This window comes from Lygodium microphyllum, chromosome 7 (assembly GCF_053477565.2).
Source record: "Lygodium microphyllum isolate KBCC chromosome 7, Lygodium_microphyllum_v1.1.10, whole genome shotgun sequence".
Taxonomy (NCBI): domain Eukaryota; kingdom Viridiplantae; phylum Streptophyta; class Polypodiopsida; order Schizaeales; family Lygodiaceae; genus Lygodium; species Lygodium microphyllum.
The window spans coordinates 68,906,023-68,933,332 of record NC_141141.1 but is presented as its reverse complement, the minus strand read 5'-3'; the positions used below and the strand labels follow the sequence as shown (position 1 = coordinate 68,933,332).

General features: G+C 41.4%; 1 protein-coding gene across 1 annotated transcript in view; it reads right to left on the bottom strand.

Moving 5' to 3' along the window:
* Positions 1-4,152: 4,152 nt before the first annotated feature.
* Positions 4,153-27,310, bottom strand: part of LOC148033561 (uncharacterized) — a 67,070-nt gene continuing 43,912 nt past the window's right edge. The window contains exon 2 of the mRNA XM_087680931.1: positions 4,153-4,499. Within this exon, the coding sequence (XP_087537057.1) occupies positions 4,153-4,499 (347 nt within the window). The remainder of the gene's footprint in view (positions 4,500-27,310) is intronic.

Sequence of the window (27,310 nt, the reverse complement as noted above, 5' to 3'; positions counted from 1 at the left end):
AAAATTTGAAAGTTTCTTAAAGGAAACAAGTTTATATAATTACCTAATAGCATGTAAGAAAATTGTATTTTTAAATATATTTTGAAAAAACATGATATAGATGCTTTCCTATAGTTGCATCCCCCAAAAAAACACATGACATATGTGGATTACAAGACTTTGTGGATAAAAGGTGTTGAGATATTGCCAAATGGAATAAAAAGGTTTTCCATTTTCTACACATTATCATACTATGATACCCTACTAATCAACCATCTTCTTGATCAAATGCACATATTCAAGAATATTGGAAGTCTCTTATAGGAGTACCTCATAGGGGTTAAGGGACACATCTACTTGCAAATACCTACAAAAGGTGAATGCAATACAGGCATACTAGTCGAAGGTGCATGAGGATGGGTGCATTGTCTCCTAAGGCCCCATGGATAATGTTACGATGAGAAGAGGAACACAAGGCAATGCGCATTCAAATATTCATATGCCAATCGATCTCATGTATAATCTACATGGGGCTTCCACTAAGGACAACTAGCTAAATATTTGAACTCTCATGATTGATAGAAGATGTATCAAGAATGTATTTATACACATATATTGATATGTAAATTTAGAGTTAATTTCATTCCATACTTGACACTACTTTGAAAAGATATATTTTCTTTTGCTTTTCTATTTCTAGTTTATTCTACTAGTTTGGATCACAAGGTCACTAATCCCAAAAGCCCACTTAAAGATATACAAACTTAGCCAATTTATATAGTGGATGTCACATGAAGAAATCCATAAAATTTTCATAGATATTGTAAATGAAAACTCTATGAAGTAATGGTGGTATTTAGAGAAGTATTTTTCCACCTCCATCCTCATGTTCAAGTGCATCTGCTAGTAGACCTTATGATTGGGATATTTATAGTAGACATTATATACAATAGGAGGATGTTCTTTCTAGATTACTTCATGTAGATGCTAAAAGTCTCTACATGATAAAATGCAAGGTCTAAAGGTTTTATGCTACTAGGGTGGTTGATCCAAGAGTCTCTCATCTATATCACAAAATATTTACAATATCAACATAGTAATATGCAATCCCTATGGCATCTAGGAGAGGACCGTTCGATTGTTGGAGAGGTGGATAAGGACGGGTTAGGAAAAGAGGATGGATAACTAGCTAGGTTTTGTATACTACGTCATCTAACAATGGAGATTTGCATGCATCTTTATGAGGCTACACATTATTAATAAAAGCTCGCAAGATAAGCTTTTAAGGCATCTCAAATAGTATGACTCGTACATTATCAAAGTGCCTAGATTCATTTCCCACCTTCATGGCCTCCATGCAGTTGTATGAAGAGTTGAGAAGAGCTACACAACATGAGATAATCAATGCAAGCATGGAAGCATTGAATTTCACCAAGGGCTATGCATAGCAACTAAGCAACTATTAGAATAGCTTACCTTTTTGTACATGATTACGTGAGAATCAAACATTTTATAAGGGTCCATCTTTGCTTGTAATTTTTGTCATGAATCATGTGGTGTGGGGAACTTACTTGAGCTACTATGGTGAATACACATGATACATACAAGAGAAAACTCACTTGAGGACATAAGAAGAGAGATGGAGGAAAAAATGTTTTCTTGCTAGATTTTCTTCCTTCTTCCACACACATTGCAATGTACACAAAAGTATAGATAAGATACAACATAAAGAAATGTGGCCTATAATAGTGCAGAACTAACTATTCTAATCGATTGTTCTATAACTATGGCAGCTATAGATAGGTGCAACTAACCAATAATAATGACCACCAATATGCTAAGTGTAGACTTGTGGAACTATTCAACCAGGTGGTCCTTGTTTGCATGTGTTGAGCTTGCCATCTTGACATTCCTCCTCAAGCTCAATTGAATCTCTACAATTCCAAGGTTCCAATTTTTTAAGCTTCTCTGCATCCAATGCATTAGTGAAAATGTTAGCGATCTAATCATGTGTGTCAACATATACCAAGTCAATCTCTCTTGCAAGTACCTTCTCTCTCACAAAATGGTAATGCACGTCAATGTGTTTTTTCCTAGCATGGAATACTAGGTTCCAGCTAGCTGTATATTGCTCATGTTGTCAAAAAGTGAGTGACAATTTGACCATTTCCCTACACATCCAAATCACCCAATAATTTCTATAACCATATCATCTCACATGTTGCCATAGTATCACCTCTATACTTAGCTTCTATATTCTTCAAAGAAATCCTTGGTTGTTTTTTGCTACTCCAAATAATTGTTGCACTACCAAGTGAAAACATGAACTCGCTAGTAGATCTTCTATCATACTTGCTACCAACCAATCTATATATGTATATCAAACACTTATAAATTCTTACTTGCCTCATAAAATATCCATAATGCAAGGTGGACTCCATATGCCTCAATATGCATTTGATTATATCCAAATGAGGCTAGGTACCTACATAAATTGACTTACAAGTCCAATAGCATAGCTCAAGTTTGGCCTTATGGACTTTACATCAATAGTCAACTTTACATTTTTCTCTAATGGCACTGAAAGAGGTTTGCATACCATCATACCATACTTGGATAACTTATCCAAACCATACTACCTTTGGGACAACCATATACCATCATTACATCTAATCATCTCAATACCAAGGAAGTATCTCAACTCACCTAGATCCTTCATCTCAAACTTTTGTTCAAAAGGCCCTTAACTTTAGCAATTTGGCTATCATTACCACCTGTAATAATCAAGTCATCCACATAGATGACTATGATAACTATGCATGGATCACCCTTCCTCACATAAAGTGAGTGATTTGCATTTGAAACATAAAAATCAATGTCTATAAGATACTCTTCGATCTTGTCAAGGCATGCTTTAGGTGCTTGTTTTAGCCCATTGAGCACCTTCTTTAACATACACACATATGTGGGATGCTATAGATCCTCATAACCTTCTAGTTACTCCATATACATCTCTTTTGCAAATAATTGTGCAAGAAGACATTCTTCATATCCATTTGTTGTAAATCCCCTCCTTTTGCTATTGCCAAAACAATTACACATCAGACAGTTGTGCCATCCTAGCAAGTGGATTCAATCTCTCTTCATAATGCATGCTAGATTTTGTGCATAGCCTTTTGCAACTAGCTAGTCTTATACCTGCTAATAGAACCATCTACATTATGCTTCATTTTATAGACCCATTTATAACCAATAGATTATTTTCCCTTGGGAAATGGTACTAGATCCCAAGTCATGTTTGCCTCTAATACAGCTATCTCCTCATTCATTCTTGCATCTCAATGAACATGACCAATATCCTTCTCAAAACAAGTAGGCTCAACATCCTTAACTATATTTACCATATAAGCCTAATGGTGAGCTTTATAACCCTCAAAACCATATCTTCTAAGAGAATATCTCACCTACTAGATTTGCATACCACTTGATCACTCAATGGAATCTTTACATTAGCATGTGCTCTTTGTATACCGGGTGTCATGACTGAAGGAATGCCAAGCTAATCATCCAAACTTTCTTGTTCCATTTTTCATTATCTAAAACACTACTACATGCACCTAAAGAACTAGAGATGCTTCTTAGTCTCCTCCAAACCAAGAATTGTGACTATAGATCTACTATCAAATGATATCTTTGGTCCACTAAGAGTTTATGATTCATACTTTTCTATTTCTATATGACTACCATGATCATCAATGTCATCCAATGCATCTCAACTAGATGTATGCCAATTGCTCATCTCATCAAAACTAACATCCATGCTCGCCCAAAAATCACCATTAAGAGGGTACAATACCCTTTTTGCTCAATAAAGTATCCAATCAAAGTGCATTTTGCAACCTTTGGGTCCAATTTTCACCTTAACTCATCACGTACATGAATGGGATGTAGGATCTCCAAGCAGCCCATAGATGTAAACATCAAACCATGATCAACCAACTCACAAAACTCATCAGAGTCTCTATAATACCAACACGAAAACAAGAGTCAAAATCCATAACCTCAAAACCCTCTTGATCAACAAACTCACTACAAATCTCAAAAACCTCATCAAGCAACAAATTTGAACCCTCAACTTCGTCAATCAATCTTACCATTTCTAAGCCCTCCTCCTCATGGTCTTCTAAAAGACTCAAAAAAATCCTCCTTAATTCTCTCTTCTTCTCTCAAACACTTAGTTCTTTTATCAGGATATTCTTGACTCTCTAGTTTCTCCCCATCTCTCTCAAGATTTACTAACTCAACTACAATAGATGATACTTCCCGATCAAAATCACCTTCTAGACTCTCATCCTCATTATCATCTTCTTCATCACAGCTATCATTTTCCTCATCTTCTTCTTCTTCATTGTCATCCTCATTTACTAGTTCCTTTCTTGAAGACATATCAATTTTTTTTTCTACTTCTCTATGATCACAAATTGTTATAATTCCTTTTTCCCAATCTTGTATTGCTCTTGCTTTCATAAGCCAAGGTCTATATAATATAAGTGGAAAAGCTCCCAACCTCCTTGTTGGCATAACATGACAATCAATTTACATCAGCACACCATAAACCTTCACTTCCAAATTCTGAATGATACCTAAGCACCTCACTTTAGCATGATTAGCAAACGCCTGATTTAAAACTTTGACCCTTCAACAATTCAAGTCCAAATTGCTCTACACAAGCTTGAGTAATCACACTAATTTTTGCTCCTCCATCAATATATGCTTCACCTATGTTCTGATTCTTATACCAAGCATCAACAATAGGACAAATATCAAGCAATTCTTCTACACTCAAAACTCTCATGGTTCCTTTTTTTTTCCCTTATACTTCAGATTCACTAATTTATTCCATTCTCCTCTCATCTTAGGGCACAACTCCATTAGCTGAGCAAAAGATATATCAACTTTCTTACCCATCATATCCTTTTTAAGGTTATAATTACTTTCTCCTTCCCGTAATAGAATATCAGTAGCATGATAATGTTTTTTAGGTGCTCTCAATTTATTTTCTTCTCTTTTCTCTCTCTTCTCTCCTCTCTTTGTTTTTCTTCCTCTTTCCTCACCAACCTTACTAGTCTCAGGTTCATCTCTTTCAATATCTCTCCTTCTTTTTATTGCAAGCATTACATCAACAGTTTTCTTTTCCTCATTCTAATTTTCTAAAAGAATACAATTAATGGCACTTTTTCATTTCTCTTCTTCAATCAACCTAGGAACTTGAGATGTAGAATCATTTGTTATTTCTATCCCAAAATAATTTTGTATATTTGGCAAGTTTTGAGGTAAAGGATACATATTCCCTCTTGCTCTAGGTGTATAAGGACAATTTGTGCTTACATGACCTATCTCTCCACAAGAAAAACAAGTCACCATTGGTCTTCGAAACTATCCTTTCCCATTTCCTCCCCTTTCACTTCCTATGTTTTCCTGACTGGTTTGTCATACAGATCCTCCACTTCCTCTTCCCCAAGGTCTTCCTCTCAAAGCTCCTAATATCATGTTTTGAATTTGACTTGACAATTGGCCCTCAACCTCTGTGCTAGTTGAACATTTTGTCTTATTAGAATCTGAAAATTTTGTCCATCCACCCTTGCCAATTTTGGTATCTATTTTCAACATTAGATGTCCTAAATGATTCTCTCTTTTTTATTTTCTCAAATGTTATCTCCTTTTCTATGGCAATCATTATAGCTTCCTCAAAGGTACTTGGTTCCTTAATTTCCAAATTTTTTCCCACTTCTCCTTGCAAATTTTCAACAAAATGTTTTCTTTTCAATATTTCAGGTGCTCTCTCTCTTGGGCCTAGAGATGCATTCCAATGATCCCAAAGTCTGTTGTACTCTAAGGCAAAAACTTCTATAGTTTGGTCTAATTTTTTTTGAAAATTTTCTACTTTCTCTAAAGGTCTTGGGAAGTTTCGATTTCCTTAAAACGGTCAAGAAATACCTGCTTGGTTTCTTCATGTTCCATAAGAACAGGAGAATTTCTCAATCTAAGGGTTTTTTCATAATCCTCAAACCAATTTTGAATTTATCCAACAATTAAATTTTTTAGAATTTGGATTTTCAGAGTTGAGTCACTTATTCACTGGATGATACATCCAAGCTCCAAGTTTTTGAGGACTCACTGAGGATCCTCTCCTTCCTTAAAATTCACGAAATGAACTAGTCATTGGAAAATAGTCTCAGATAAGAAATCGATCCACAAGTCACAAAAAAAATCAACTTTTCGGCACTCCTTCAACATGAGCACCAAAAAAGAGATGTAAAACGAGTGGTGATCAAGAACAAGCCTCACTCACTACTCAATAATGAGAGTTAAGGAGTGTCGGTAGGAAATTGACTTTGTTGATTAACAACTCAAAACGAAAATTTTTAATGTTCTATGATCACTACAAAACCCACACACGAATCCAAACAAACAACAATGCCTCTAGTGCTCAAGTATGACTAAAAATCAAACACGAAGTAGAGCAATTGACAAATATCAAAATAAAAAAAACTTGAGTCCGAGACAAAACACCAACACTTTATACCTCTTCAAGAGTGATACAACTCCTTGTGCTTTCAACTTTCATATTTATCCGAACTTGATCGCCACACATGAAAAACCATACCATTGTATGGAACCCTCCACTCACGTCTCTCTCAAGACATCGAGATAGGTAACAAGGGAATAGCCCTTTGCACTTCCTTCTCTTCTCTTTATATGGGATTTTGTCCTCTCCTAACACATTTGTACTTTTTTTAAGCTTTATAAACTTTTAGGATTTTTATCATTTTGAATACTTGAAAGCCTATGGCTTTTAAACTCTGCTTTTCACTTTTCTTTGTTTCCTTCATTTTTTTCATAAGCACTAGTTCAAAATCTTAAAAACAAGAACATAAACACACATGGCATCGTCAAAAGTCAATCACTTCATGCCATAGAGACATTGAAAAGAAGGAATTAGAAGAAATTTTGGCTACTAATAATAGATGGAGAGAGAAAGAGAGAGAGAGAGATAGAGAGAGAGAGAGAGAGAGAGAGAGAGAGAGAGAGAGTGTGTGTGTGTGTGTGTGTGTGTGTGTGTGTGTGTCTCGAGAGTAACAAGATAGGTCTATAGAGAATATGTGCACTTAATGTTGGCACAATTCAATGGTTGATACCTAGACTTATTATTAGAAATATTGGTCTTTCTTTTCACATGCATTTCAAGTATAAGCTTTTTCCTTGAATAAACTTGGATTTTGAGAGACGATTATTTATAATATATGGAAATCCTAAAATATCTACTTTTTAAACCCTAAAAAACTATCTATCTTTTAACACCAAAAGTAGCCACCTATACATGCTTTCACCCCCTATCATTGCTTGAATAATTTTTGTTAATTAGCCATGGTTGATTAATTTTTCTAAGTATAGTATGCTAAGCTTTGAACTATGCGGGTCTCACAAAGTCAGCCACTACCATGGTTACCTTATATATGGAACACAAGCTTTGAAGAAGATAATCTATGAAGGTCATCAATGATTTCTTCTAGAGGAGCATGGCCTTCACCCTAGCTCTCGTGGAGGACCACCAAAACACCCTATCCTTGGGAGATGAACCTCAAAAAATGTAAGTATACCATGTGGGATCTACAAAAGGGAAAATCTATTTAGTAAAGTTTACGTGATTTAAACATTTGCATAAGGGATTTCTAGTTGTAACTTGAAAAAAATTTGAAAGTTTCTTAAAGGAAACAAGTTTATATATTTGCCTAATAGGATGTAAGAAAATGGTATTTTAAAATATATTTTGAAAAAACATGATATAGATGCTTTCCTATAGGTGCATCCCCCAAAAAAACACATGACATATGACTTTGTGGATAAAAGGTGTTGAGATATTGCCAAATGGAATAAAAAGGTTTTCCATTTTCTACACATTATCATACTATGATACCCTACTAATCAACCATCTTCTTTATCAAATGCACATATTCAAGAATATTGGAAGTCTCTTATAGGAGTACCACATAGGGGTCAAGGGACACATTTGCTTGCAAATACCTACAAGAGGTGAACGCAATACAGGCATACTAGTCGAAGGTGCATGAGGATGGGTGCATTGTCTCCTAAGGCCCCATGGATAATGTTATGATGAGAAGAGGAACACAAGGCAATGAGCATTCGGATATTCACATGCTAATCGATCTCATGTATAATCTACATGGGGCTTCCAGTAAGGACAACTAGTTAAATATTTGAACTCTCATGATTGACAGAAGATGTATCAAGAATGTATTTATATACATGTACTGATCTGTAAATGTACAGTTAATTGCAAAGCCTCCTTTAACACCCTAGTGGCACTCTTTACAGAAGTCTCCATGGTGACTTAAGGTCCCCTTCGTAGTCAGATCCATCCTAGAAATATTGATGACAGGCCAGCAAATGTAGTCCCATTTTACATCTTTAAGGGAGAGTATAATAAAGACCCCAATCTTCATGTAGTTGAGTTCATGATAGCATGTGTAGCCAACAATGCAAGAACCCCTGAGCATTGGTTGGAGATATTCCCTGCCACTTTGAAAGGTGATGCGTTTCAGTTGTATGAGAGACAAGCAATAGGAACTTTTAGCACATGGAAGTTGGCCTTCCTTACTAAATTCAAATGCGAAGGTTTTGAAGAGCGGATGCGAGAGGAGTTCATGAAGCTAAGTTAGTCTTCTAGTGAATGAGTGGAAGCATATGTCTCTAGAATGGAATCCATACTGAAGAGATGGACCAACCATCGCTTAGATGAAGGCATCTAGAAGGGAGTTTTTCTTAGAGGCCTACAACCAAAAGTTTGTAAGTTTATGAAATTGAGAAGACCAATCAACCTACAAGCTTTAGTGGGGGAAGGTACAAGATTGTATGATGAAGTTGAAGCAAGGTTGTTGATGACCTAAGGAAGAGGATTCTTACCTCCTCCCATGCCAGGAATAGTATACCCATTAAATGTAGTTCCAGGGATAATTCCCTACTCCTACTCTCAAATGCAAACAATGCTCAGTACTACAGTGCATCGAATCCATAGTGGTTGCAAATGACAGTACCTCAAATGATGGTTTAACCACAACAACACTGGTCTCAAACAGTTATCCCAATGGCAACTCAATAATAGTGGAACCCTACCAACTAGAACCGACAACCACCAGTTTCAACAGGAGCCTTGAATCAGAATCAAAACAAAGAACCATCTAGATCAACCAAACTAGTCTATGCATTGATTATAGAGGCTTCCCAAAACCCTACTGCAAGTACTCCAGGAGGTGAAAATTTGAAGGACTACATGCTCAATTCAGTCACAAGCATCCAGAAAGAGTTTATGAATGTGATTACGAAATAGCTGCAAGACACTGAGGGTGAATGCTGTCAACATATCCAGTCCTACGAGGAAGGTGGAAGAGATGCGATGGGATCTAATACATAGTGCGGAAAGTGCCATCAAGCGGGACATTTAGCCACTAAACGTACCTAAAAACCAACCATTCCTAAAGCTGTATGTTCATATTTTTTAAGGAAGAACCATACAGAGGATGTTTGCTCTCTAAAAAGGAGATGCATGAAAGAAGGAAGAAAGATGAAGAAGCAAGATTCAACTTGTTGGAATCCAAGATGACAACCCACAATATTGGACCAAAGCCTAGAGAGTTCGGTTCTAATTTTGGGCCAAGAAGGTTTCCCTCTCAGAGTTACAGGATGATAGTCTGGTAGAGGTCAGATATTGGAAGTTGAGTGTTACAGATGTGGAGAAAAGAGACATATCTCACCAAACTGCCCAAACCCTAGAAGGTCTATGGATTACAAACCCTTATGCAGTGAAAACAAAGGAGAAGGCCACACAACAAAAGATTGTCCTAGTCTAACCCATGTAAAAGCTACCACTAATACCCAACAGAAGACCAAACAACCTACCTCCAATTTGGTGGAATTGAAAGTTGTTGCAATAACATGTGCCAAGAAAAGAGAACACTTTGTCTATGAAAACAGTGAAGTACAAAGCCATCGAGCAGTACAAAAGGATACAAAAACACGACCAAAGGTCCAAGAGATGGAGGATGCCGAAGTACCTCTAGTAGTAGAAGAAGTGCAAATGTTTCCACTTCTAGAAAAAAGAGGGAAGACAAAAGTGGGGGTTGCCCCATTCCCTATCCGATTGGAGAAGCTCATCCCATCAAAGAATATGACGACTTGGTCAAAGACCTAGACATCTTTAAACCAAACCTAGTATTCTAGCAATTGCTAATGTTGTCTCCTAGTTGTCAAAAGAAATTCAAAATCATGTTGATAAGAAGATGTGGCCTAATGATTACTCCCTCAATATCAACTAAGCCCAATAAAGCCCCAGAGCATGTGAGAGAAGTAGATGTGGCTAACGCCTTCTTGGATCCTAGTACCCAGAGATCGGTGTGCGGCTTGAAGGATGCTTTATAGTAAATGCATTGATTGATGGAGGTTCATTAGTGAACATAATGACAGATGTGACAATGTAGGATCTAGCCTTGCAAGATATAAAGCCTACCCAATGGCTTATCAGACTTGCATACCAAAGTAAAATTAAGTCTTTGGGCATTCTCCCATATGTGAAGACAACCCTCGTAGGAAGAGACTATTGGCTAACCTATCTGGTGGTAAAACCAAATTCCTACACATGACCTCATATCCTCTGCTAATAAAAAGACCATCGCTTTTTGAAGCAAGGGCATAGACGGATTAGTTCAAAGGAACCCCAACCCTAGGCAGAGGATCCAACAAAGTGGTGCTAAAGTTGTATGGTTCACAAAAAGGTAATGGATCCACTTTCATTGAAGTCAACAAAATCCTCCAATAAAGTTGCAGATGGCACATTAGGAGATGAAGAAGCTGTCAAACAAATCTTTCCCAAGAAAATAGAGGTACAGTCCTTGATAGTGGGCATTGTAAGCCAACTCCTGAAAAAAGTGAAGTCTTTATCAATGGGTGAATAACTCCTACTACCTAAAAAACGAAATGACTTTGGCAATCACCTCTTGGTGATAATGAGATAGAGGCATGGATGTATTGTTCTCCCTATTACATAGTAGTAGCAGAGATAGAAGCAGAGGCAGAGGATATAATAGAGAATCTATTCTTCTCGTATAGAGCTCCTAAAGAGGCAGAAACATAGTCAGAAGAGGATGATGATGACAGTGTAGAAGAAGATTATAAAAGTGCATAGGAAGAATCCATCCATCTTGAAGAGGATACAAATGAGGAAGAAAGACCAAAGGCTACAAAAGCCAAAGATCCCATGTTGTTAGATAGAATGACTTTGGTATCCTCCTTTGGACTAGCTAATGAGTCATATCATATGCAAAACCTTTATAAAAAATAGATTAAGAAGAATATGTGTTCCTTTAGTAGTGTTCTTGGTGCCCTAATCCACCCTTCTCAAGAGAGGATGATGATGATACACCTTACCAACAACCACCAGTCATACAGCCCAAATAGAACTCTGAAGGGTCTTGTTGTGTGACATTCCTGGAGGCATTCTCAGAAGATGAGCCCTCAAGTCAAGAGATAAATAACCCTCCCATTAGATCCAAGTGAGCCCTAATATCATGTCAACATACCAACAAGGAGAAAATTCAGTCCCCACAGAGGAAGTCGATTCCATTGGAGTATCAGAAGAGGAGACCTTGAAGGAGTCGAATCTATACCTAGAAGCAATTTGTGGGACCTTCATTCGTGAAGTAGAAGGTGAAAATTAACATTCGTAGATGCTGATGGTACTAAACATCACCTGAAGGTGGGTATCAATCTTCTTGAAGCAAAGCTATCGATCCTATGCATGAACTTTTGAAGGAGAACTTGGACGTGTTTGCATGGTTATACAAAGATCTCAAGGGGATTGATCCCATGGTATGTCGGCATCACATCAACCTAGAGCCTAATGCCAAGCCCATGAGGCAAGGTTAGAGGTGTATGAATCCAAATTACTCTATCCTAGTGAAAGTTGAATTGATGAAGCTCCTTAAAGCTGAGTTTATCTATCCATTGGCCAATAGTGAATGGGTTTTCCCCATTGTGGTAGTACGCAAGAAGAAAGGAAAGCTACGAATATGTTTGTTAACCCTCAGACAAAAATCCTCACACAAACAAGGTGAAAAATCCAAAAAAACTAAAGCAGAAGATAAGGCCAAGGAAAAAGTGAAACAAATAACGAAGGCGCACTAAGAATAATCTAGAAACACAAGAAGTGCAAAGAAGTCCTAAATCAAGGAGAGAGGCACACAAGAAAAAGTGCAAGTCAATACTTTTGTACAAGAGTGCAAGGCGCACCATGATTTATTTTGTAAAAGAGCATTGGGCTCTCACCTATGCAAATTATAAAGGTTGACAAGGGGTAGGAAGGAGGCTAGGAAGATAGGAGTCAAAGGAAAAAGGAGCCATGGCCGGCCATGTAAAAAAGGGGATAACTGCCTAAAAGGGATTTAGGGTTTTGCATATAAAGTTGAAAAGTGAATGAGAAGCTCATTCTTGTGGGTGGCCAAAATTAGCTCTCCTCTTCTTCGTCTTCTTCTTTTTGCTTGCTTGCTTGTGTTTGTGCTTGAGAGATGGAGTGTGAGAGTGTGAGGAAGTGAGTGTGTGACAGTGAGGGACCGTGGTGGAGAAGCTCTCCATCTTCTCCTCTCTTCTTTTCTTTTCTTTTCTTTTCTTTTCTTTTCTTCTCTTCTCTTCTCTTTCTCGCAGCAATGGAGCTTGGAGCATGGAGCTTGAGGATTGAGCTTGCTTGACGCTTGGACTTGGATCATGGAGCTACCGGAGTGCTCAGGAGAGGAGGCAACTCAATCAGGCATGGAGGTAAGCTCACTACACTTGTAGAGAGGGATAGTGTGTGGGCTATGTGAGAGGTAGCCATTAGTGCTTGGCTTGAAATGATTGAACAATAAGCTATATGTGGGCCTTGGTTATTGAGCTTGAGCTCGCCTCTACATTTTGTTCCATTGCCAAGATAAACGAATTCAAGCCTTGAATGCTTGTGTGCTCCAAATCAAGCATTGAAGTATGGTTTTCCCCAAACCAATGCTTGGATAGGTAGAAAGTGAGGGAGTTTGAAGAGGTATTCAATCTCCTTAGCAAGTAAGTTTTTGATTTTTTGGATTTGGAAAAGTATGTTGGAGTGGTGTATGTGTTTGCTTTGTGGTTTCCATGCATTATGAGCGGTGATTTTTGACTCCGAGAAGTGCTTAAAATTTGCTAAAAAATCCAAATTTCAAGAAAAAAATAGACTTCATCGAAGGTGGCAGCTCCAGTTAGTTCGATTTTAAGCGGCAAGTCAGAGATGGGTTTTGAAAGTGCTTCAAGATGCACCAACTGGAAGTTGTGAATTTTTCATAATTTTTTCGATTATCTGATTGGATTTTGGGAGATGCTAGGCACTGGGGGACTTCAGGACGGACGTGCAAGATTTTTTCGAGTGTGAATTAGACGCCGGACATAGCCAAAGACCCGGGAAAATGGCCAAATTTGGTGTGAAGGGAGCCCAAGATGAGAAGGAATAGGGTGTGTCCCTTGGAGGCTCCCCTTGGGGCCCCAAAATTTGATGATTGGTGGGAGGGGGCATGTTTTTTCATGTGAAGGAAAAAGAAGATGGAGGCGACGCCTAAAGGCGACAAATTTTGAGGAAGGGGGGGCTATGGCACCTCCATGCAACCATACTATTTGATCTCATCAGCCCGATGCTTGACATTTTCGCTCTCCATTGCCACTCTCCTCACCTCCAATGGTTGCTTGGACATGGAGATAAAAAATCAGTCTTTCTCTCTCCTCCCTCTCTCTTCTCTCTATGGGTTGTTCATGCACACTACCTTGAAGAAAGAATCGAGAAGGAGATTGAAGCAAATGATCATTGAGATTAATGGGGATGCTGAAGCTTGATGTGCAGCATGGAATTGAGAGAAATGGAGGCTCTGTTCGTTGGTCACATAGTCATTTAATACGTCTTGGGTTTTGTAGAAACACGGTATTACTATTTTTTATAAAGGAAATGAAGCTTTTTTTACATTTAATGATGGAAATGATGTTCTTATGTGATGAAAAATTGTTTGAGTGCTAGTTGCATTATTTTTAATTACTTTCTATTAAAAAAATTTGATTTTGTAATGATTTACATGCGCTATTTAAATCTTGCAAAGCTTGAAACGCGGGTTTTAAGGGTAAAGTGATGGTTTTATTGTTTCGGGTAGGTGAAATGTGTTCCTATGGGAAAAAATGAAAAATAAAATTGAGTTCTGGCATGCTAAAATGATTGGGATGAAAAAAATCAAAAAATAATAGTGATTATGAATAAATAAATGCTAAAAATAAAAAAATATAAAAAATAGAAATATACTTCATAAAAATAAGAAAAAATATAATGAGTGTTTGTGAATGTATGGTAGTGGTGAGCATGAGGTTAAGCCTTAGTTTGCCCTATTTCTTTGTCAAAGTTCGTGATTTATCGCTTTTCATATATCAAAACATGACAAAATAAACCCCTACACCTATGCAATGGAAGCACTACCTAAAAGTAGGGGGTCGGGTATTTGAATGATGCAATTTGGGTGCTGTTTATTGCTGATTTTTCTTACGAATATCATGATGTAGGGTTTGTAGTATTTTAATTAAGAGGATAGTAGCATGAGTGTTGTCTCAGTGCTATCCTTACATCGCTGCAATGAGATACTAAATGAGCAGTGGAAAGCCTGGTTGTGCAGGACACTTTTCTGATTGAAAATTATGTTTGAGCACATAAGGATCATCCAATTTTCCATGTGCATATCAACCATGGTATTGGAATATGAAGAACTGGATGCATAGCACCTATTTTCTGTTATGATGACCTAAGCTTGGGTATGTGAAGACGTCCTAAGCTGTAGGCTAGTCAATCTTTTCTTAGGGAATTATTTGGTAAGGACACATGGTATCTCCTGGAATACATTCAAAATGAAAGAGTGGAGCTTGTATCATGTGTACTTTATGTTGAAGTGACACATCTTCTTGGGGCCAATCCCCAAGGTATAGCAGAGTCGCAGTGGAGCCACGGCAGTCAGTCGAAAGGTGCTTTCCTATGTTTGTGCTATGAGGAATTATCCTATATGTTATGGGATCTTCCTCTCTGAGGAGAAGGGATGGTAAACATTGGACTATGACCTAATACAAACGTAGAATCAACATTAGGATTTAGTGTAGAGTGAGTCTTAGATGCTCTTAGATGTGAGGCCGTGTGTGGGGGTGTCTATTGTGTGCATGAGGTCCAGCTAGTGCCATAGTCAGTGCCAGCCCATTTTAGGTCCCATCAATGGTGCATCTTTTGGGAGCCCCCAATAAGGGGTGGTTCCGAATCTTGGGTTTCTAGGGACCAAATAGTCAGTTTATGTCCTTTGACAAGAACCATGAAGCCAAAATACAAAAAGAGGAACGTGCTGAGAGGGCTAGACGGCAGTTGGAGATTCTAAGGCATTATTCTCCTCAAAGGAGCAGCCCACTACGCATAAGTGGCAGTGCTTCTAATAACCTAAGTGTTACAAGCTGCCCTTTGAGTGCAAGTGGAAGTCTTAATACTTCCCCCATTCTAGTCAATCAACCCACTTTGAGTGGGGTTGTAGTTTTACCTACACAAACTCATGTTGTCAATCTGGTTGTAGGCATGGCACAACCCATCACAATTCCAGCAAGGACACCGGATTTACCGGCATTAGGAAGCAACTTTTCCCATCTTCCATGGGTTAGTAGAAGAAGATGGGAAACTCCATATTAAGGAGTTTCAAACACTCATGTTCAACTATCAAATCCAAGATGAAGGACACTTAATGATGTTTTTCAATATGACATTAAAAGAAAAGGCAGTAATATGGTATCATGATCTAGAGGCCGAAACCATAACTAGCATTGACCAATTCTTCACGGCCTTCCGTAGAGAGTTTGCTCCTAAGAGAGGTGGACAATATTGGTTGTGTGTCTTGAATGTAGCACGCCAAGAGCCAAATGAGAATGTCTAGGCCTATGCCAAGAAACTAAAGCAAGTTCTTCGCAAACTTAATACTTATATCCCCATTCCACCAGCTGCACAGTTGCAATATTTCCTACATAGATTAGATTTCAACATCCACGTGCAGCTAAGTAGTGTCGCTTTGGCCGACATTGACACTGCTATTACCCAAGAAGGAGTAGAGTCGCGCTTGCAAGTGGCTTATGCAACAAGGATAAATTGGAATGGTAATAATTTGGCATTGACCAACGGGAGTCAAGGGGATCCCATGTCAAATGTGAATGGAAGAGGGAGTATCATGCCAAATTTTCCTATGTTACCAGCTCCTCCTAGTCTGGCTATGCCTATGGCTAGTCAGATGGGCCCACTAAATGGTGGAGGCCAAACAACAAACCCAAATGTTATCCCTGTAGGTCAGCAGTCAATTCCTAATCAAGTGGTGAGGCTGATGGGACAAGAGACAGATGATCGTGGCTATGATTCGAGTGCCTCTAATGTCCTTAGCAAAGTTAAGGACGTGATGAAGCACTACACCGATATGATTTCTGAGCAATATAGACAAACAGATGTGGACGTCCATTTCCTTAAGAAGCCGCAAAATTTAATAGGGAGTCGACACCCTGAAGAGGGTGCCCCCTCAAGATTAAGCTGTAAGTGGTGTGGTGGCCAACATTTCCCTAGGAATTGTCTAAATGTCAAATGCGATATTTGCAGAAAGTTTGGCCACTTAGCTACTATCTTTTGGAGTAAGATCAGTTCTCTCCAACAAGGGAGTAAACTACCATGTCCAGTTAACCATTGCACACAAGGGAATAATCTCCAGTAAGATGAGGGACCAAGACAAATACTGCAAAGAGGAAAGGCTAATGTAGAGGAGTTGCCTCATGGCAGTGGAGTCTATCTTATTGAGGCCATATGTGTCAATGACGCTGAAACTTCTAATCTACAAGCCGTAACAGGAGGTCAAAATACTAAAGAGGGTGACAAAGGAAATGTAAAACCTGTCGAGGGAAACCCTAAGCAAGATGCTAGGGGAAAGCAAGTCCTAAATCTTGATATGGAAGGTGGACCTCTAAGGCCTGTTGATAGTAAAGTTGATCGTGACAAGGATAAAGGATTGCCAAGAAAGAAGGAAAAAGTTAAAAAAGAGGCACCAAAGCCGGTCCAAAGACCAAAGGAGAGAATGGTTTTGCGAGAGAAGAGAACTTTGGCTAACTATCACGACTTTGATCTAGCAAGTTCTCTTTGCGAAGTTAAACCAAACGTGAATCTCCTACAATTGATTAAAAGGAGTACGCAAGGAATTCAAGAAAATCCTATGTATAGGGTATATTGTAGAACCTTTGGGCATAGCACAATGGGAGAAGATTGGTTTGATCATGCTGAAAAGCATTGTCCAAGGGCTCTAGCACATGTGGATGGAATATTAGTGGAGCACACTAAACCTCCCTCTTTTGATGCCCGTATGCGGTCTACTTCCTACCCGGATGTATTGGGGATGTATGCATTTGGTTTGACCATGATTTTGGCTTGAATTTGGGGCTGAAATCTACTGTTTAGAACAGTAAATACATGCTGGAATAACAGTGGGCTGAAGGTACTTTACATGCTTTGGCACTTACCTACCGATACCGGATGTATGCTTTGAGCTTTGGCATGATATCTCTGACATTTGGGGACGACTTGGAGCATATGTATGAGATTATGGGATGCTTTTGAGCTTCGCATTAGCTCCGTCTTCACTGGCATTTGGACCGACTCGGCATGCTCGTGGACCGCCTATGCCTCATGTCTCTGCTTGACAGTTAGGCTTTTGCATTACATGCTTTGGTTCGTGACATATGCTATTTGGTTCATGTATGCCATACCGACATTTGGAGCTTGGATTTGGATGTATTTGAGCATTCCCGGCTTACTTGATCACTGATCTTGGTTGCTATTTGGATGTCATTGAGTTGACCGAGAGCTTATTTGGGCTTATGTATTGCTTCATGGTTAATACGACCGGTGCTTCATGTATGTCATGCTCTCTCGGATGCGCTTGATGCATTGACAGGGTCACTTATCACTGGTGCTTTCTCTTGGGTTGTTTGAGCTTCTGAGCTCGCTTTGTACGCCTTTTGTGCCAGTGGGAGCATTTTACATGCTTGCTTGACCTTTGACAGTTGCATGCTATTGGAGCACTTACATGTATTTGGAGCAGTTTATGTCTTGAGCAGCTACATACACATTGAGACTTTGGGATCATACTCCGATATTTATGGATATGCATTGATGTACTCTTGGTTCACAAGATGCTTATGAGCTGAGTCTCATATTTGGATCTTTCTCTTTGAGCAGATACCTATTTGTGTCAGGTTTTGGCAGTTACAGGAACACTTTGCCTAGAGTGTCTGGGGGTGTGCCTTTCACTGGCAGATGTTATTTTGACATGCTTGGTGTTGAGCTCTTCTTTTCACTGTCATTGGCCTTGCTTATGTCCATTTCATGCCGGCTTTGGACCTAGCATTGTTTGCTTGACATTGGATCCTATTTTGGGACAGTTTGCTCTCTAGACTGCATACCTGCAATTTATTACAGCAAGCAGTTATTGGTGGACTGAGGTGTACTTTTCATGCTGAAATATCCTGATTTGGTGTACCGCACCTAGTATTAAGTGGGCAGCCACTTTTGGCACACTTTGCTCGCCCTTTGGACCCCGTTTTGGTCATTTTTGGGCAGTTTCTGCAGTAAAACAGCAAGCAGTTTTGGACTGTTTGGGCATTTCCAGCCTGCATAATGGCGTCATCTTCGCATGATAGTGCCATCTTTAACATTACAAAGTTGGATGGTACCAACTACTCTTACTGGAAGAGTCAAATATGGCAAGTTTTGGTGCAGAAATCTCAGATTAAGCCACTTCGGTTGAGTGGGGAGCAGCCTGAAACTATGGACAATGACGACTGGCTTGAACTTGATGAGCTATGCAAGTCCACGATTGTATTGTCTCTCACTGAACAGGTACATTATAATGTATTTGAGGAAGCACAGAGTGCATGGGATCTATGGAATAAGATCAAGAATCTTTATGATAAGAAAAGTCCGGCGAGTCAGATGTACTGGTTGAAGCAGCTTATGGATCTGCGCATGAAGGATAATGCGACTATGTCTGCTCACTTGAGCCAGTTCCATGCTATACTGAAGAACCTGACTTCGCAGGATATCACCTTTGGAGAGGAAGTAACTCCTCTTTTCTTGCTTGGAACTCTGAATGAGTCATGGGATGTATTCCGCACTGCTCTTTGTGCCTCTAGTGCTACTCTAAAATTGGCAGATGTTGAGAGTGCTCTTCTTCAGGAAGAGGTGAATCACAAAAACTTGGATGCCTCTCGTGGTAGTCATGCTTTGACAGTTAGAGGCAGGAATGACAGGTATGACCGTGGTAATGGCCGAGGCCGTGACTCGCAGAAGGGTCGGTCTAAATCTCGTGGAAAGTCACGTAGTAAGTCGCGTGGGTGTAACGCTAATGTCACTTGTCATCATTGTGGGAAAAAGGGCCATATTAGACCACAGTGTCATGAGTTGCGCAATGAGAAGCGCAAGGATAAGGGAAAAGATAAAGTGCAGGAGAAGTCCTCTGATCGCAGCATAGTACCTGCGAAGTCCAACGTCAAGATTGAGGAAATTAATGTCACGCAGACTAAGGATTCCGATGGTAGTGATGAGTTCATACTTGCAGCTAGTTCTTCTGATGCTTCACACTTGACTGAGACACCTAGTATGTATGCACAGTGCTGGTTATTGGATTCAGGTGCGTCCTTCCATGTGACGCCTTACCGTGAGTGGTTTCACTCTTACCGTACTGTATCTGGATCAGTCAGACTTGGAGATGACAGGTCTCTTGATATTGTGGGCTGTGGAGATATTCAGTTGCAGTTTTCCACTGGCAGTTCCTTTTTGCTCAGGGATGTACGTCATGTACCTGCGCTTACGCGTAGTCTTATGTCTGCAGGACAGTTGGATGATGCAGGATTTCATGTCTGTTTTGGAGATTCTTCCTGGAAGATTACCAAAGGCAGACTTGTGCTTGCTAGAGGCGCCAAGGCTGGCAGCCTCTATCCTCTTGTTGTATCTGGGTCTTCTGTAGACCATGTTTTGGCAGTGGGCTCTATCCCACATGTATCACTTTGGCATGCCCGTTTGGGGCATATGTCTTTGAAAGGAATGAAAATGTTATCTGGTTTGCAGTATCTTCCGCCTTTGGATTATGCATGTTTTGACTCGTGTGATCATTGTCTTTATGGTAAGCAGAATAGGTCTACGCATAAGAAATCGGGTAGGCCACGCATGAGTGAGCCCTTGGCATTGGTGCATTCCGATGTTTGTGGGCCTATGCCTTGCATGTCTATGGGTGGCGCGAAGTACTTCGTTACCTTCATTGATGATTTTTCTAGGAAAGTGTGGGCTTATCCCATAAAGCAGAAGTCCGATGTCTTGGCAGTTTTTCAAAGATGGCTTGCTCTTGTTGAGAACCAGACTGGGTATAGGCTGAAATGCCTTAGGACAGATAATGGGGGAGAATATGTCTCGCATGCTTTTGAGCAGTTTTGTGATGACAGGGGTATTAAGCGTCAGTTGACCGCCCCTTACACCCCACCCCAGAATGGTTTGGCTGAGCGCATGAACAGGACTATTCAGGAGCGTGTGCGCTCTATGCTTAGCCATGCAGGCCTACCCCCGAGTTTTTGGGCTGAGGCAGTTAGTACGTCAGTGCATGTCATAAACCGATCGCCTTCCAGTGGATTGGATTTCCAGGTTGCAGAGGAAGTTTGGGCTGGTAAGCCACCCTCTTATGCGCATCTCCGTGTCTTTGGATGTGAGGCATTCTACCATGTGCCCAAGGACAAGAGGAGTAAATTGGATCCAAAGAGCATTAAATGCATATTCCTTGGCTATGGTGAGTCAGGAGAGATGGACTATCGCCTATGGGATCCGCAGGCGCGGAAAATAGTACGCAGCCATGATGTCGTCTTCCATGAAGACAAGATGCACAGGCAGCCTGAGAAGGTGGTTGAGATCCGCAGAGTGATCTTTCAGGAGGAGCCTAAAGCTCCAGCACAGCTAGTAGTACAGCCTGCAGCAGTTCCTCCACAGGGCCAGAATGTTGGACAGGCAGTTAGACAGGCAGCAGAGCCTGCGGTGAGACGGTCTGCTAGAGACAAACGTCCACCTGACAGATTTCAGCCCTCTATGCATTATGTTTTGGTTACAGATGCAGGAGAGCCTTTCACTTATGATGAGGCTATGCGCAGGGGTGACAGTCACTCCTGGGAGAGGGCTATGCAGTCTGAGATAGACTCCCTGCATAAGAATGAGACTTGGGATTTGGTTGCTTTGCCTAAGGGCAAGAAGGCTTTGCCATGCAAGTGGGTGTACAAGCTGAAAAGTACCCCTGGACACCCAAGCCGGCATACAAGGCTAGATTGGTAGCAAAGGGTTTTAAGCAGGAACATGGTGTGGACTTTGATGAGGTCTTCTCTCCTGTGGTTAAGATGACCACCCTGCGCTTAGTCTTGGCTTTGGTTGCACAGCTTGACTTAGATCTATATCAGATGGATGTCAAGACGGCTTTTCTACATGGGGACTTGCATGATGAGATCTATATGGATCAGCCTAAGGGCTTTGCAGAACCTGGCAGGGAGCACCTAGTGTGCAAGTTGAAGAAGAGCTTGTATGGCTTGAAGCAGGCACCTAGGGAATGGTATCATAAGTTTGATGCCTTTATGCAGTCACAGGGCTACAGCAGGAGTGCTATGGATCCGTGTCTTTACACGAAGAAAGCCCGTGATGGCAGTTTGCTTATCTTGGTACTCTATGTTGATGATATGTTGATAGTAGGGAAAGCTCATGATGAGCTAGATGCTCTTAAATCTCAGCTGAAGAAGAGCTTTGAGATGAAGGATTTGGGACAGGCCTCACATATACTTGGGATGCGCATTAAGCGCGATAGGCATCAGGGACTTTTGTATCTCTCACAGCGGGAGTACATTCATAAAGTCCTTGAGCGCTTCCGCATGCAGGACGTAAAGCCTATTGGCTGTCCATTACCTTCTTATGTGAAGGTATCACAGGCCGATTGTCCGCAGACAGATGAGCAGAGGGCCGAGATGGCCAAGATCCCTTATGCATCAGCCGTGGGCAGTTTGATGTATGCCATGATAGCCACTCGTCCAGATATTGCACATGCACTTGGTGTTGTGGCACGCTATATGGCTACACCTGGCAGCAGACATTGGGATGCCGTGAAGGGTATCATGAGGTACCTGAAGGGCACAACAGATATGTGTATTTGCTATGGCAGCCAGGATACAGGGGTCGTGGGGTACACTGACTCCGATTATGCAGGACATGCAGATAGTAGGAAGTCCACTTCTGGCTATGTATTCACCTATGCTGGAGGGGCTATCTCTTGGATGTCCAGGGTTCAGAAGTGTACGGCTTTGTCTACCACTGAGGCCGAGTATGTTGCAGCCACTGAGGCTTGCAAGGAGGCCATATGGTTAGGCCGTCTAGTTGCTGACCTTGGGATTGATGCTACACCTACACTGCATTCGGATTCTATGAGTGCCATTCAGTTGGCTAAGAATCCGGTCTTCCATGCGAAGACGAAACACATTGAGGTGAGGTATCACTTCATACGTGGTGTCGTGGAGGACAGGTTTGTTGACCTTGTCAAGATCTCCACTGACGAGAATCCTGCAGATTTGCTCACGAAGAGCCTCACTACTGAGCGCTTTGCCTTCCTCAGGAGGTTGATGGGCGTTGGATGAGATGTCACCTTTCCTCATCCCTTGTACCTATGTACATTTGTACTGTCTTTTCTTTTTCTTTTCTCTCTCACTAGGGCAGATTCGCCTTTAAGTGGGAGGTTGTTGGGGGTAAAGGCGCCTCCGCCGTGCCGCCCCGTGTATTACTACACTGACAGTACCCGCCACTGCACACTGCAGGTGGCCATGTCTTTGGATGTGAGGCATTTTGCCATGTGCCGAGGGACAAGAGAAGTAAGCTGGATCCCAAGAGTGTCAAATGAATTTTCCTTGGTTATGGGGATGCACCCGAGACGGGTTACCGTCTCTGGGATCTGCAGGCGCGAAAAGTCATCCGCAATCATGATGTAGTCTTCCATGAAGACAAGATGCATAGGCAGCCTGAGAGAGTTGTTGAGATCCGCAGGGTTATATTTCAGGAGGAGTTGAGAGCTCCCGCACAGCCAGTTGGATAGCCTGCAAACAACTACAACAGATGCTCATGGTCAGGGCATTGGACAGGTAGCTGGGCAGGTAGCAGAGCCTGCCATGAGACGGTCTACTAGAGACATACATCCAACCGATAGATTTCAGCCCTCGATGCATTATGTCTTTGTTACAGATGCAGGAGAGCCTTTCACTTATGATGAGGCTATGCGCAGGGTTGACAGTCTCTCCTGGGAGAGGGCTATGCAGTCTAAGATAGACTCCCTGCATAAGAATGATGCTTGGGATTTGGTTTCCTTGCCTATGGGCAAGAAGGCTTTGCCATGCAAGTGGGTGTACAAGTTAAAAAGTACCCCTGGACACCCCAAGCCGACATACAAGGCTAGATTGGTAGCAAAGGGTTTTAAGCAGGAGCATGATGTGGAATTTGATGAAGTCTTTTCTCCTGTAGTTAAGATGACCACCCTGCACTTAGTCTTGGCTTTGGTGGCTTAGCTTGACTTGGATTGATACTAGATGGATGTCAAGACAGCTTTCTTACATGGGGACTTGCATGATGAGATTTATATGGAGCAGCCTAAGGGCTTCGCAGAACCTGGCAGGGAGCACCTAGTGTGCAAATTGAAGAAAAGTCTTTATGGCTTAAAACAGGCACCTAGGGAGTGGTATCATAAGTTTGATGCCTTTATTCAGTCACAGGGCTACAGCGGGAGTGCTATGGATCCATGTCTTTACACGAAGAAAGCCCGTGATGGTTCTTTATTGCTTTTGGTACTTTATGTGGATGATATGATGATAGCAGGGAATGCCCATGATGAGCTAGATGCTCTTAAGGCTCAGCTCAAGAAGAGCTTTGAGATGAAAGATCTGGGACAGGCTGCTCACATACTTGGTATGCGCATTAGACGCGACAGGCATCAGGGACTCCTCTACTTGTCACAGAGGGAGTACATTCATAAAGTCCTTGAGTGCTTCCGCATGCAGGACGTAAAGCCTATTGGCTGTCCATTGCCTTCTTATGTGAAGGTATCATAGGCTGATTGTTCGTAGATAGATGAGCAGAGGACCGAGATGGCCAAGATTTCCTATGCATTCGTAGTGGGGAGTCTTATGTATGCCATGATAGCCACTCGTCTGGATATTGCCTTTGCAGTTGGTGTTGGTGCACGCTATATGGCTACACCTGGCAAGAAGCATTGGGATGCCATGTGAAGGGTATCATGAGGTACCTGAAGGGCACTGCAGATATGTGCATATGTTATGGCAGCCAGGATACAGGAGTCATGGGGTGCACTGACTCTGATTATGCAGGACATGCAAATAGTAAAAAGTTCACTTTTAGCTATGTATTCACATATGCTGGAGATGTTGTTTCTTAGATGTCCAGGGTGCAAAAATGCATGAGGAAAGACATCATCTCATCCCACACCCATCAACCTCCTGAGGAAGACAAAGTGCTTTGTAGAGAGGCTTTTCTGAGCAGATCTGCAGGATTCTGGTCAGTCGAGATCTTGACAAGATCAACAGACTTGCCCTCAACAACCCCATGTATGAAGTGATACCTCACCTCAATGTGTTTTGTCTTCGCATGGAAGACCGGGAATCTTAGCTAACTGAATAGCACTCATAGAATCCGAATGTAGTGTATGGATAGCATCAATACCAAGGTCTACAGCCAAACGACCCAACCAAATGGCCTCCTTGCAAGCCTCAGTGACTGCAACATACTCAGCCTCTGTAGTAGTACATGTGTACATGCTGTAATGTCTTTTTTTTTTCTTTTGTCTTTTCACTCCTCACTAGGGAATATTCGCCTTTAAGTGGGAGGTTGTTGGGGATAAAGGCGCCTCTGCCTAGCCGCCCGTGTATTACTACACTGACACTCACCACCACTACACACTGTAGGTGGTGGGAGCCCGTCACCGTCACTTTATTCTTTATTCTTTTAGTGACAGTTTGAATAAAGGAAGGCCCGGTCACACATTGTGACTGCTGGAGTTTCCATTTCTAGTCTCTCCTTTCTTGCTCTTACTCTCCCGCCATAGCTCTCGAGTCCAACCTTCGATCCATCGCTCCCTTTCACTGACGCTTTTGGTCCTATCTCGACTTAGCATCTGTGGCTAGTCTCTTTTGTCCTGTGGCTGTGGTCTTCGTGCTCTTTCCCTGGGCCATTTCTTTATTGATAAAATATTACATCCATGCCACGAAGTTGGAGACCTCTATGCTGGTGGGGATGCTTGGGGTGAGGGTGGTTGGTTCGGTGGGGGGCACCATGAGGGTGGGGATAGGATGGAGAAGGGCCTTGTCTTTGCCTTCAAGGACAACATGCGACGTGACTTCTGGTACTTGCGTGATGGAACTAGGCCCTTCTTCCCTCAGTGGGCTCCAGGCTCCCAAATCATCGGGCCTACTCGGCTACTCAATGGACCGTCGTGTGGCTTCGGCCAAGTTCTCCTCCTCCTTCCTTCTTAGTTCCTCTTCTTCCTCAGTAGCTCTTCTTTGCCTTTCTTCTTTAGTTTTCCTGTGCTCTTCCTTCAGTTCCTCTTTTTCTTCCTATTCTTTTCTTTTTCTCTTCTCGGCCTCCTGTTTTGATACCTTTTTAGCCTTTTTGACTTCTTCCTTTGCTTTTTCTTCTTCCTATTTCTTCTTCTTCTCCCTCTCCTCGGCCTCCTTGAGGGATTCTCTTTTCGCCTTTTCCAAATCCTCTTTCTCGTTCTTGCGGCCTTCATCCGGTTTCTTTTTCTTTTGTGCCGCCTTCTTCTTGGGTTTCTTGGCTTGATTTTTGCCCGATTGTTCTTTTTGTTCCTACCCTTCATTATCAGTCTCGGTCCTGCCGCTGGACCTCTCTTGGTCCTGGTGAGGGGGTGACCTGTTAGGCGTTTCTCCTTCCCCTTCTTCTGCATCTTGTGTCTCCTTCACTACCTCCTAGATGAGCACAGTCAAAATGCTTCCATAGGCAATAAACGAGGCCTTGAATGATGCCTTCTTTCTTTCCGTGGCCTTGGAAGCTAGAGACTCTTCTCCTGCTCTGGTGTACTTCTTAAGCTTAGAGCTTTAGCTGCCTGGTTGATGATTTTGTGTACATATCTGTTCCAGTCGACTTCATGCGAGGTGTGAGCTGCTACATTCTCCAGCACAAGTACACTGATTTGATGCATTAAGGCGTTGTAGCGCTAGCTGGAGAAGAGCACGTGTACTAGCTTCGCTTGCAGTCTAGCTTTCGCATCATGAATGTCTTGGATGCTGATGCTGTCATTAGTTAGCACATCCTCCTTTTTCATTTTCAGCATGGCATACACATCCCTCTTCTACTTCTTCTCTATCTTTGGCTCTAGTCCCAATGCCTTCTCCACCAAGGAAAGGTTTAAGTGATCCTGTACTTGTTTAGCATTTTCTCCCCTTCCTATCGTGACAGTGTCATACTCATTGTCAGGGTCGTATGTCCTGAGAAACTCCACACATTTCGTGTGGTCAGGTTCTTGTGCAAATTTCTCGAGGTACTTGATGAGGTTGCATTGCTTGATGACTCTCTTGGCCGCTTCCTCCTTGGCCACCACACCCTCTACATTGTGAATGGTTCAGAACTTGAGATGGTTGTAGGCACGGCTTTCAAGAGTGATGCGGTATTGTGCTCTTTCCTCCTCCGTGAATGGAAGTCGGTGGGCACGGTCTTGTTGCGACATCTTTTGTTCCTATCATAATCCCAATTTTCCATTAGTGCTTCCAAATTAACAATTCGTAAGAAAAGTCATAGTTATAAAGAAAGACTGTATATGTTTATTGAATGAAAGCATTAAAATCCCATCCAATGTAGAATCTTCCCTTCCGACTTTAACTTTTTGTCCTTTATTTCAAAGTTCTCTTGCCATTTTCCTACCTTGCTCGTTGTTTACGTGTTTATGCATTTTGCTTGATCTTCCTTGGTTTTTATTTGATTCACCTCACCCCCTCCCCTCCCAGCTCGAGAAGAATCCTTCCTAAGATTGAAGGTTTTGGAGGTCGAGGACAACCTGCAATGGGTCTAAGAGTTACCAAAGTAGGAACC